This window comes from Platalea leucorodia (assembly GCF_965183815.1).
Source record: "Platalea leucorodia genome assembly, chromosome: 4".
In the NCBI taxonomy this organism is placed as follows: Eukaryota; Metazoa; Chordata; class Aves; order Pelecaniformes; family Threskiornithidae; genus Platalea; species Platalea leucorodia.
Genome location: NC_138826.1, coordinates 46,102,871 through 46,116,401, shown reverse-complemented (window position 1 = coordinate 46,116,401; position 13,531 = coordinate 46,102,871). Strand labels below are relative to the sequence as shown.

The window sequence follows — 13,531 nt, the reverse complement described above, 5'->3', positions numbered from 1 at the left end:
TTTTTTTCCCTGTGGGAAAAGCCAGGCTTATTAGTCATGTATCTGTTCTAGCAAGCATGGAGAACTCAGGAGGCCTGTGCTTCATTGCAATACTACTTGTTCTTTAGGACCAGTGGACTTGTGCTTTCTTTCTGCCAAACTACCCAAATTGCAAATCCAGTAAAAAAAATTGACAATAGCATTCTCCTTTGCTGGGACTTGAAGAGAAGGATTTCTAACTTTGGAGGGTATCAATGACATAAGGAGGGATGAAAATGCTATAAAACACCACAGGCTCGTGCATCCATAAAGATACTTATTCTGTTCCTGCTCTTGACAGATTTCCACTGAGTTTTCCAAAGGAAGCTTGGAAGAAACAGTGACACCTTGTAGATTTTCTCCTCTTGCTTGCTTGTGTATCATTTTTCTTTCAGGCAAAAGGACAGGGAAGAACAGCATGGTCTTAATCAGTTAATTATGTATAAATGCAGAAGAACACACCCCAAACCCTTTGTCCTTTATTAAATTTATTATTTACTTTGGCTTGTGCTTGTGCTAGAGACTAGAAGCATTATTAGAAACATTCATAAAGCATTCACAAACCTTTCTCTCTTTCATAGCCTTGCTTAGTGATATTTATTACTGGGACCAAATTTTGAAGCAGAGTTTTATGGGTTTTGTAACCCACAAAGCTCATCAACGATTTGCTGTCAGCTGCATTTACCAGCTCCCTTCAGAAGATATCAAAAAACATTACATATTTCTCTTCCAGTTATCCAGTTTGGCTTTGTCACTCTCTTTGTTGCCTCCTTCCCTCTGGCACCTCTCTTTGCTCTTCTGAACAACATTATAGAAGTCCGGCTTGATGCAAAAAAGTTTGTTACTGAACTGAGGAGGCCAGACACAGTAAGAGCAAAAGACATAGGTAAGTAATGAAAAAACATTACAGTGAAGATAACCAAAAATTCAATAAAGAAGAAGAAAAATGATAGTAAATTCATTAATAAATTCTGTTTTTCACTTACAGGAATTTGGTATAACATTTTGAGTGGTATTGGAAAGCTTTCAGTTATCATTAATGTAAGTATTTGGTTACACCAGTTTCTAACCATGATCTTGGAAGCTTATATTGTCCCTCCAACACAATTTAAAAGTGAAGTCTAATTTTCTCAATTGTTATAAAATACAATAAAATCTAAATTATCCAGTTCATTCTTGCGGAAGTGTAGAACATGATTTAATTACAAATGAGATAACTATTCACTCGTCTCATTCTCTCTGTCTTTGTGTCATGTAGGACAGGAAGACTAATTCGTATAAGAACAAACAATGAAGGGGATGTAAGCAGGCAACACCCCAAATAATTGACAAAGATCTACTTCTCATTCATACCCATGCCTTTTTCTGTTACTCTGCTAGTATAACTGTTGGTATGAATGAAAAGGATGTGAATATAACATCCTAGATTCTAGGAGCAGAACGTCCTTAGTTAGATAGCATTAGCATTTATTCTGATATATACACTTATGGTTATACACTTATATCCCTAAACATAATTTCTCCCAAAGAAAGAGTTGGGTTGCACACTACCCAAGCTACAAAATCCTAATGGAAAAATACATTCTTTCATGAGCAAGAATGACTGCATGAACATAATGTGTGTCTGGTATACAGATATATTATGTTTATTGTTCTACATGTATTCCTTAAGTAAAATTTTCCTGTATATGCTTTAAGATAAAAGACTCATGCCCTAGGAGTTTAATCATAATACTATCTAGTGGGGTTTTGACCCACAGATCATAGAATCATAGAATCATTTAGATTGGCAAAGACCTCTAAGATCATCGAGTCCAACCGTAAAACATCAAACGTATCAAAGCACTATAGAAAGGCAGATGATTGTCGATACTGAAGGGGAAACGTGTGCAGAGGTGTTACGCAATTTATCTAGTACAATAGCTTCCAGCACAACAGCACTCTGTAGTAGTATGTAAGCTCTCATTACAACTGGGAGAACTATAATGCCTCCAGAGAAGCAGTGTTGTTTGACTTGGGTGGAGCACTGCTCACTTATGGCTCGGCAGTTTCCAGGATTTAAGGTACGAAATCTGTGCAGCCCTGCACATACCTATAATTTTGCTGTTTGTCATAGATTTCAGATTTCCAGCAGCGATCTGTGCTGGATGAGCAAAACTCTGCAGCCTCTCAGTTTTATCTGAATACACTTTGCAGATTTATGATGCTGGGTTATTTTCTGTGTCAAGCAAACTCTGAACATTTTTATTTCCTGGGGATTCCATTAAAATATGTTAGCTACGTTTTGTTGACAGAAATGGAAATATGTGCATACCCAATTTTAAAAAATCCTGAATGTCCAGTTCTACTTCTCCATCTGTATAACACTGATGCAGAAGAACTATTTAGCAAAATGTAGTTTTAAATGAATCTAATGAATTCTTATTGACATGATCTAGATACTTCTGTGTCTGATTCACTTCACAATTATATCTGTTTTATACCAGCATGAGATCCACCAGTGTCAGATGTGTAAATCCTGATGCAGAGGGGAAAATGGACGATGACTACCTTACACTCAACTGGTTTATCTCAGATAACACTGTGTAACTACACCAAATTATACTCCAGATTACACCAGCTACCTATTGTATCTTGTTGTAGTTTTTTAAAACTAGTGATAAATCTCCTAATGGCTCCATGGATGGAAAGAGTTGGAGAAATGTACAGTATGTTAATTGCTTTTGCTACTCTATGCTCTAAGAAATACTCCACTTCCCTAACTACAATCTTCCCCTAGAGACAGAGTAGGTTGCTGTGCATTTATATAGGTATATGTTCCGTACCAGGTCTGGCCATTTAACTCTCACTTCATCACCACTCTAAACTTACTTGAATGTGAAAATTATCACCTGAATTAACTTAACTCGAAACATGTTAGACATAGATTCACGATGCTGCTGTTTGGTTGGTTTTGTTTTGTCTCTCAGGCTTTTGTAATTGCTGTCACATCTGATTTCATTCCACGCCTTATGTATCAATATGCATACAGTCAAAATGGAACCATGCATGGCTTCATCAATCACACGCTCTCATACTTCAATGTCAGTCATCTCAAGGCTGGAACACAGCCAGAAAACTCCCCATTTGCACAGGATGTTTTATTCTGCAGGTAAAATACTTCTAATGTCAGTTTGCATAGTCAAAGTAATTTCTTTGGGTCTTTTGTCAGGCAAAATTTTTCCAAGTGGGAACTGATAATATTTGTGCCTTTAAAAAGGTGGTTTTAAGAGTACAGCTTTTACAGTATTCTCACTATGTTAGAAGGTTCTTAGAAGGGTTTTTTCCAGTGCATTAAAAGGCAAAATAAACAATTTAGGCAGACTTACTCAAATAAAAAAAAATTCTTTCTTTATTGAAAAACACAACTTTCATTAAAAACTGTGAGTTTTTTAAATGGATACTCACTAATTAGAACCAGGCTTTCTTTTCCTTTATTAAGTTCAGTGTTTACTTGATGAGATCTGAGTTTTCAGTACATTCTGCCCATTTTTAAAACCTGCACTGTTCCCCATCTACATGTCTTATATTTCAGATCCATCTTTTCAGACTGGGGAAACAAGGCTCAACTTCCTTTAAAATATGTCCAGAATGTCTAGTCCACTGCTCTGTAGTGCAGATACCTATAAAGTAGTTCCAGTTTACTTGAGAAATCACTAACATGGTTCCAGGGCTCTCAAAGTAACCTTGCTTTTTTATAAAAATATGCAGAAATTCAAAGAGCTGTTTTAAGGCAGTACCACCCAAGGCTGTTCAAAACTGAGCTACTCGGGTCAGCGCTATATTCAACAGTCTGCCTCAACTTCCTTTTGGACTCCCTTGAAATCACACTGTGCTTAGCCTCTGCAACGGCAAGAAATCATCACAAAACTTGCTCTTCCATTTTCTTTGGAAGGAGAGCCTTCATCTATATGTTTTTTACTACACACAGGTCTGTCTTGTTTTGATGCATAATATATTTGCATAAGTTCACTGTCTTTTTCTGATGCGTGGCAAGGTTTTTGAATCTAGTACTCCTGATAGTTGCCTTCTGAACCTGTCCTGGTTCTAAAACTAGTTTCACCTCTGTCTTTCTCAGTCTCCTTTCTCAAACTCATAGAATCACAAAATCATAGAATCATAGAATACCAGGTTGGAAGGGACCTCAAAGATCATCTGGTCCAACCTTTCTAGCACAATTTAGGCAAGAATGGCCCAGCACCATGTCCAGCTGAGTCTTAAACATGTTCAGCATAGTGGAGTCAACCACTTCCCTGGGGAGATTATTCCAATGATTGACTGTTCTCATTGTGAAAAATTTACCTCTCGTGCCCAATCAGAATCTCCCTGGGAGTAACTTGTACCCTTGTCCTCACCATGTGACTCCTTGTAAAAAGGGAGTCTCCATCTTCTTTGTAGCTCCCCTTTAAGTACTGGTACATGGTGATGAGATCACCTCTAAGCCTCCTTTTCTCAAGGCTGAACAAACCCAGCTCTCTCAGCCTACCCTCATCTGTCAGGCTTCCCAGACCCTTGATCATCTTGGTGGCCCTTCTCTGGACCACCTCCAGCCTGTCCACATCTTTTTTGTATAACGGGAACGAGAACTGTGCACAGTATTCCAGGTGTGGCCTGACGAGCGCAGAGTAGAGAGGGAAAATGACTTCTTTATCTCTGCTGGTGATGCCCTTTTTGATGCAACCCAGCATCCTATTGGCCTTCTTGGCCGCAGCAGCACATTGTTAGCTCATATTGAGCTTCCTGTCCACCAGGACGCCCAGGCCCCTTTCCACGGAGCTGCTCTCCAGCCAGGTGGATCTCAGTCTGAGCTGCACTCCTGGATTATGTTTTCCCAGGTGCAAGACCTTACACTTGTCCTTGTTAAACTTCATAAGGTTCATGTTAGCCCACTCTTTCAGCCGACCCAGATCTTCCTGCAGGGTGGCTCTCCCTTCCAGAGCGTCTACTTCCCCACTCAGTTTGGTGTCATCTGCAAACTTCATCAGGCTACACTTGATCCCGTTACTGAGATCACTTATGAAGATATTGAATAGTGTTGGGCCCAATATCGATCGCTGGGGGACCCCACTTGTTACGGGTTGCCAGTTTGAAAAAGAGCTATTCACCACCACCCTTTGGGTACGGCCCGCCAGCCAATTCCTCACCCACTGCACAGACCACTTGTCTAGGCCATAACGCCTCAATTTCTCCAGGAGAAACTCAGGTCTTCGCTCTCATGCTTTTGTTGTGTGGTTTTACACTGAGATCAAATTTTGGCTAAGGTGTCAAAGGTGAGATTCTTGAAATATATCACCATATTCTCTCAGCATCAGTGTCAAAGCAAGGGAACAAAATCAGTTATCAAGCAGAGCAGAATGATGAGACAAATCTTATAGGTGACATTCACATACCATCTAGCATCAGATTGGCCTTTTCTTGCAATACTGGTTTATTTAGTACTTTTACTGGCAGAAAATACTGCTAGTATTGCAGATATTGTAAATATCATGTAGTGTTTTTTGGTTAGACCTTCAGAATTCTTTCTTCTTGTTGTCCGTGATAAATCTCTATTCAAAATACAGATAGATTTCTTCATTATTAGTTGCAATGATCCCTACATTACTGCATATCTGACATTCAGAGTTTCTTAAAGAAATTGTATTTACAGAGTAGATAGAGATAGCTAAGGCAACTGGAAATTTTTTATAGGGTTACCCTTAAGTTATGACCATTAGTCTCTTCTATACATCTGCAAGAGCAGCTCTCAGTGTGACATAGAAGGCTTGTAACTAAAGCTAGTTAGGATGCACATTTTTGTGCTACCAAAATCTTTGTCTTCACATTAAAGTTGAGGAGAGAAAATATTTCAAATAAATCAAACATTTTGATTTAAAAAAAAACCCACAAAATTCAATTAATTTTAAATATTTCCTGATTTTACCCCTCTAAAACAAATTAATTTAGAAACAAGCAGCCACTTAAAAGCAAAGACAGAAATTAACTTTGTAATTATGCTTCTAACAGGTGCTGTATATTGCCCTTCAGAACAATTCACTTCTTTTCACTTCAGGTTCCTTAAGTAGCCAAAAACCTCCCCTTGCTTCTAAATGACTGCACATTTCTAAATGTAGACTACATACCTATCTATCTCCCACGAAATCAGGTTTTTTTTTTCCATTCTAATTTTATTAGGGAATAAGACGTTTTGCTCAAATAGCTTGAGAAGGGGTAGATGGAAGTTCTTCAATGAGGCCTACAAAATAAATACTTATCTTAGAGAATATATTAAATATCATAATGTAATCATTTTCAAGAAAGAAGTCTTAAAGTTAGCATTATTCAAAGTAGTTTGTGCATGTTTATCTCCTGCTGCTGTCCAAGCAAACTTTAATCATACTTAGGATCCCACTGATTTTAAGCAGAGTATTTATCTCACCCAACTATAACCCACAAAAATTATACATCTCAGTTCCTTCACTGGAAGCAGAGTAAATGCAGAGAGAAATCAGGCCCTCTAACTCAGGCACTGCTCTTGGGATTGCCTTTGGGATGTACCTACCTTCTTACCTTGACTACAACAGAGGCTAGATGAGTGCACAGATAGGACTCCTAACTTTTAAGCAGGTAAAGAGAGAGAATATAACTCAGCACAGCCATGTCCCAGTGTCAGGAACTTTGTTAAAGGAATCTCTGCTGCCTCTTGGGAGGCAGTCAGATGAGAGTTGAGGTTAGAGAGAAAGGAAAAAATAGCTCTTCAGTGCTTAAAGCTGCATCCTGTGCTCTACCTGCTACTTTGTTTGTGGCAGACAGGGTACAGCACCTCAGTCGTGGGGCCTGTCCTCTTCCTTTTCTCAAAATGTTGTTCCATGTGAGCTCTGCTATTCCCCGTTTCAGTATGTTGCTAGGAGTTATTTCTTAGTATAATGTTATGTGTGAGAGTACGCAGCATCTCCGTACTTTCTGATAGACTTGTAAGTGTGTGAAATGCTTTCCTGCTCTCAGTTCCTAGCACTTTTTAATTTGTACCCTAAAATTAGCCTGTGTTTTCCTTCAACAACCATCTCGATCCATATGGATCTTCTGCTTCACTGTGACTTTGCTATTTTCACTTTGTTGTTACTCTTTACCTGGTCTCAGTCACTGGCCTCTATTTATGGTCTATGACTGCCAGTGTATTTGGAAACGTGTGCATTAACAACGGTGATGAAACGCACTCCTCAGATGAGCATAGATTCAACAGAACCAAAATGCAGGGAGAAGCGAACAATCCACACTAGGTATAAAAGTGGTCCCTGCCTGATAATATCAAGTCTGTGCCACTGAGAAAAAAAAAGAAAAAATTGATTGCAAACAAGAAGCATATACTAAATGTTTGACCATGTACTAGTCTGAATGAGAAAAAACTACGAGAGCATTTCTGTTCCGTTATGAGGAAACAATTAGGAAAAGATGTCAGCATCCACATTCACTGTTTCTCATTATCACCCGCCTCATTTGAATCTTATCAAAATCACAGCTTTGGACAGAACTATCACTGTGATAAAATATGGGGTATCTAGCTTGTGTCCCAAGAGACAAGCAACAAACACTGTCCCTTAAGCTGGAACTAAAATCTGCTTTTCTGTTTCTGGCAAATATGTTGGGAACAAGCTGACCTCTCTTATTCTTAGATTTCTCTGACCTCTGGAGATAAATGTGGTTACAATAAGCCTGCATTTTGCTCCTTACGGGCATTGCCAGAGATTAAGGTATCTTAAAAATAACCATAACAAGCCAGAAACAACTCTCCCACCAAACATCCAGATACATTCTTCAAATATTTTGAGCAGCATTTGCTGCAATGTTGTGAACTCTTTGACACTGCTTCCAAATAAACATTGCTGTAACGCCATTCTGATGCATAGCATTAGTTGTAATGATTTTTTTCAGAGCAAAAGGACATTTGTGTTGCTGAAGGAAAATTAAAGCAAACCTTGCTAAGTTATGTGACATTTTTATTTGGTTAGCCCTTTTAATCTTTATAATCTAGTATGATAATGGAGTACATGAAAGCATGCTGATCACACTGAAAAGAAGAAAGCAGCAGATAGGGAGTCATTAAAAGGACTTTTCCCTTAACACAAGTCTGCTCCAATATTCAGCAACTTTATAAAGTGCCTTTGAATGAATTAATTTTCTTAATGCCCTGGGATTCCTCTCCTCTATTCCCAATGATCAGTGGTGGATTCTAATGCTTTTCCCTGAAAAGTTCTTGTGATTTGGTCATGTTTTCTTCAGTTTCTTGTCAAAGACCAGCTGGAAAAGGAAATTAAACAGATCAGCTTATTGAGACTGATTCACAATTCCACCTACATACACATTTTGATTTTTTTCTAGCAGTCTTTCTTTTTCACCACACAATATACTTTTTAAATATACTTGCATATTTCTCTTAGCTCTGCCTGCAGTTCAGTTTTGGCTAAGTCTGGCCTGGTCCTCTCCATCCATCCTCACTTCCCCAACATATCTTTACTCTCAGTGTGCATTTTTCTTTCTTCCCCTCAGAATTTTCTGCACTGTATTCTTAAACCACATTGACTACTTCATATTCTTGTCCCTTTTCAGTGGAATTAGAGGTGTTTACTGTTTTTTAAACACAATAGTCTTAGGACCACATTTGTTTGCTCTTCCTAGCATACCTGCTGAAACAAATTTTTAAGAATGAAGAATTGAAGAGGCGAGGGGAAAGATGGACTTTTTTTAAAAGAGACTACCTGTAGAATATAGTGGTTAGAAAAGGCCTGGGTTATTGCACCTTGAAATCCCATGGGCCACAGAATAATTAAAAAGGGAGGTGGGGAGGAGGCCCAGCTACCTTGTCTGTAGCTCTGACAGGATCTTCCTTCACCATAAATCATTTTCTAGTGTTCCGTTGAATGTAGATTCAGGCATCATAAGCAGTGTGATTTCCAGCTGCGCCAGGAGAAATTTCCATGGGGTCTGATGTCCTGGAGCACTTACATAGTTTGTGAAGCTCAGAGTACATTAAATGGAAAACCCACCACAGTTGGTGACCCTTGCAGGTGAACCTGGGCTCCGTTTCAAGACTGGGATTGATTTATAGTGCTAGGCAAAATCCACAACACATTCAGTGGTTTTCCTTGGCTTTGATGTTCAAGCAGATTAAACTCAAGGGAACTGATTCTGGCCCTTGCTGCAGCCCTCGTACACAGATTTGAGAAACACATAGGAGTCCACATTGTGCAGAAAGGTACTAGAGGGGGAATCTCACAGTGCAGGCACAGCATAGGACCAAACAGGAATCCCATGTAAGACAGGACGGAGAGCTCGGCTGCTGTGTATGCACCGCTGAAAAAAACAAATAATGCAGGGTCTAATAAGCCCAGGTAGTGCTTCCATAAATTAATACAGCCCCTAATTTAAAGTTGTTTTCTCCTCCTCTCCCTCCTCCCTCTCTCCATCATGGGTTGTACCTTGTGTCTTTTGTCTCCAGAAGGTGCAGCATAGAATTACATCCAGCATTTCAGACTGAATTTCTTGCAGGGGGGAGGAGGGGGAGGCGGGATGGGATGTAGGGGGTGTGTGGGTTGTAAATGTATAATTTAACATGCAAAACCATGTGGACAGAACCCGAAGGTAATTTTGGTAAGCGCACCTGCAAACTGAAGCTGACAGATTTTATATATGAACCTTCTCCATTATCCCCCGATGGAGGCTTTTCCACAGCCTAATGAATCTTACTGTCAGGAAGGGTTTTGTGGTATTCAAAACAGATTTTCCATTTCTTAATTTCATCCCATTACTCCTAGTCAAACACTGTGAACAGCACTAAATTATCCTTTTCGGTCCTAAGGGCACAATTTGTGCATGGTTATCATGTCCAATTGTGGCTGTTACTTACCGAAGTGGAGCAATACATGTGCTCTTCTTTAATCTTTTCTGGTGAGTCAGTCTCCTCAGCCCCTGGATTGTTTTGTTGAACTGCCTTCAATTTGTTGCTATCTTTTTTTTTTCTCCTTTTTTTCCTCTGAAATTCCCACAGCTGAATGGCTGAATGCAGCATTCCAGGTGTGGCTTTACCTGGAAGGTGGAGAAGGGCTAATACCCCCCCGCACCATCATGCCTTTTGTTTATACATCCGCAAGTCATACTGTCCTGCTGCCATATTTCAAACTTGTGCTAACTTGCTGGCCACTGTAAGCTCCAGGCTATTTTCATTGCATTTTCTTTCAAACTCTATCCTTTAAAGATCCTTCAATTGTTTTATTTTTAATTATTTTCCATTTCCCCAGATTATTCTCATTGTGTTTCCTGTCTGTATTTCTTATTGCTTTCTGTGTTTCCTGCTATTTGCAAAACTTTCCAATTTAGGAGCATCTGTGACTTTTATTAGCCTGTTGTTTACTTCCAAATGATTGATGATAATACTAAAAGCATTAGTCTTTACACCAAACCACTAAGGCTCTGTTTTATCCTGTCTAAGGCTAGACAGTTAATTTAGGAAGTGCCCTTCCCATGGCTCCCCCTGTCGTTAATGCAAAGACAGGAACCACCAAAGTGTGAGTCAGATTTTATGTGGGCTGAATTATTCCCTAAATTAATCAAGGTTTAGGTGAGATGAATGTAGGCCTGTCTCCTTTAGTCTGAAAATGCCTTGGACTATCTCTGTGCTTTAATTTCAACACTTTATTCCCTGTACGCTGAGATCAATTTAACATTAACAAAAAAAGGGAGGCATTTGTAAATCCTGGAAAATCTGGAAATTTCCAACGTTAGAACAATGTTCTGATTTTGGTTACAACTGTAAAAACCAGACTAAGCTTGCCAAATTCAGTGGAGATAGTCCAGCTCTAATTCTGGAGTTGTATTTCGTAATAAGGGTTGAAGTAGGAACATCTGGAGGATTTGACTCTTTAGGTTTTGCTATTGGAAAATCATGTTAATCAAAGCAATTGGTGCAGGAGGAGTTGCTGGAACTGTGTGATAACTGAGCTGTCTCCATTGACAGGTTCAAAGACTACAGAGAACCACCTTGGTCCCAAAATCAGTATGAGTTTTCTAAACAGTACTGGGCGATCTTATCCGCTCGCTTGGCTTTTGTTATTCTATTCCAGGTAAGTCTGTTGAGTTGCTGCAATTTCATTCACAGAAATATTATAATAAATGGATTGAAATCCATGTGTCAAAGAAGCCCATGTCCAATAGAGCTTTTCTGTTTGCAAATACCCAGCCTGCTGTGTTTGCACCCAGCCTGCTGAGGTGTCAGTGGGCTGCAGCTCAGGTTCTCCCTTCGGAGTACTGTGGCACACCGCAGTGGAAATTTCCTCTCCCTTCATGAAAGGGAAGCCCCACAGCCCACATTAGCCCCTGGCACTAGCAGTGATCCCCAAAATACTCCAGGCTCTTGAACGTTTCAGTTAAGTGGACTCTTGTCAGCTTTTATACTCTCAGGGGCACCACTTGAAAAAAACACATAAATGCTATGTAGGCTTGTGAAATGCTGTTCTTTACCCAAAGCAAGAAATAAACAGAGGTAATAAATCCTCCAAGGTCTTTTGCTACTTTCTACAAGTAAATGGAGTAAATTGTCCCCAGCGTGGAGATTTCATTGGCAAGGGATTTGCTATCATGGCTTGCCTTCCGAATGGCCTTCTGCTCTCCTCCGTGACCTGGGATCCCTCCACAGTGAAACTGGGCCCACCATATTGAAATCTGCCTGTCTTTTCTCCTCACCTGCCAAATATTCCTAAGCATGACTGTGAGTCCTGCCTGGCTTATATTGCCGCCTTCTGCTTCTTTGCTCTGTCTTCAGTAATTTTCCACCACTGGCTGCAAAACATTTAAAACCAACTGGTTATGCTGGGCTTCAAATAGCCTGCCTGTTGTTCTGCCAGAGTACATTCCCTGGTTAATTAGCTCCATTGTCTCAGATGGGGATGGAGGGTTCATCTTAGTAGCCTTGTCAGCAAACATTCTCACACATTTTGAGGTATTACACAACATAGCAGTTTTCAAAGCATTATCATGATAATATAAGCCCCAAAGCATAATTTATCTATACATTTCACAAACAAGAAAAACTTTTTGCCCAGTCTGCTTCCTGCCTCTGTGTTAGGAGCATCACCTGTAATGACCTTGACACTTGAGGTTCAGGGTTGTGGCTTGCATGCTGCAGTAGTGTAAAAAAATCCTGCTTGTCAGCAGACAGAAGGATTTGAGGACAGAACGACCATGAAAGTTGTCTGCTGTCTGCTCAGGCCATATTGGAAACACATGGGTGTGATTGTGTTGGAGGATGCTTTCACTGATGTTGCCCTTACAGTAATGGATTCTGAACTCAGTCTCAATGAATTTGATGTTGAGAACTGAGCACCTTTGAACGCCTGTGAAGAATAATCCTCTTTTAGCTGCTTAGGCCATGAATCATTTGATGAAGTCCTTTCCCATTTCAAACCTAACTGTGTTTAATTCAGCCGCTCCACTGAGGGGAAGTTGTGCACAAAAGTGAGCTGTTTCTTGATCTAAGGCCTTACTCAACTGCTTAATACTACATGTCATCAGCAAAATGTGTTTGACACCTGCCTCATAGCTATAGCAAAGGTTTGGTTTTGCTCTAGTGCGAGTATTTTAGATTTTTCGTAATTGCTTCATGTCTGTTGTTGTGTTTGCAGAACTTGGTGATGTTCCTCAGTGTTCTGGTTGACTGGATGATTCCTGACATCCCCAAGGACATCAGTGAACAGATTAAAAAGGAGAAGAGCGTGCTTGTTGACTTCTTCCTGAAGGAAGAGCATGAAAAACTGAAGCTCATTGAAAGCTTTATTGCACCTGACAAGCAGAAACACAAAAGTGGGACCAAAGGCGAAAGGATCCGGGCTGCCAGCTTCTGCCAGTTTAACCGAAGTCAGAAAGGCAGCTTTGCCTCCTTTAGCTCACAGCACACAGAAGTGTGACTCCTTAAGGAAGGTTAACATACTATGCTTACCTCTGCAATACCTGCTTACTGTGTGACATGATTCTGAACCTGGAGCAAGGGAGGGAGAGACAGTCAAGGAAGAGACAGAGAGCAAAAAGGAGGCTTCTTTTGCTTCCTTAGAAACTCCATATGCAAAGGTGTACATTACATTTTATACCTTATCTGGGCTGCAGCATTTTCAGACTTTATCAGTGTGAGATAAGGGTTATATTGTGGCTGTAGCTCGTCCTTGTGGTGATGCATGTGAGTCGGGTAGGCATGCAGGAATTCTCCTTGCTCGTGCAGTCTAAGTGGTAGGACTCCAACTGTCCCTCTTTCTGCAGATGCCCTGTGAGGCACGGGGAGTAGAAGGGACACTCCTGCTGTAGTATCTATCTTTTGGCAGATCTGACCGACCACAGAAAAGGGCACACAACGCATGGTCTCACAGCTTGTAGCTGCCAGCAGATAGCTTATAAACATGTGGAGTCTCAAGGAGTCATTGTGCCTTCCTAACATACACTGCCACTTGGTGCTGTC

At 40.2% G+C, this 13,531-nt stretch overlaps 1 protein-coding gene across 1 annotated transcript in view; it reads left to right on the top strand.

Moving 5' to 3' along the window:
- Positions 1–12,989, top strand: part of ANO2 (anoctamin 2) — a gene marked incomplete at its 3' end in the record, with an annotated part of 188,697 nt that extends 175,708 nt beyond the window's left edge. The window contains exons 19-23 of the mRNA XM_082309248.1: positions 752–904; positions 1,007–1,059; positions 2,988–3,169; positions 11,045–11,150; positions 12,708–12,989. Of these exons, the coding sequence (XP_082165374.1) occupies positions 752–904; positions 1,007–1,059; positions 2,988–3,169; positions 11,045–11,150; positions 12,708–12,989 (776 nt within the window). The remainder of the gene's footprint in view (positions 1–751; positions 905–1,006; positions 1,060–2,987; positions 3,170–11,044; positions 11,151–12,707) is intronic.
- Positions 12,990–13,531: the final 542 nt, after the last annotated feature.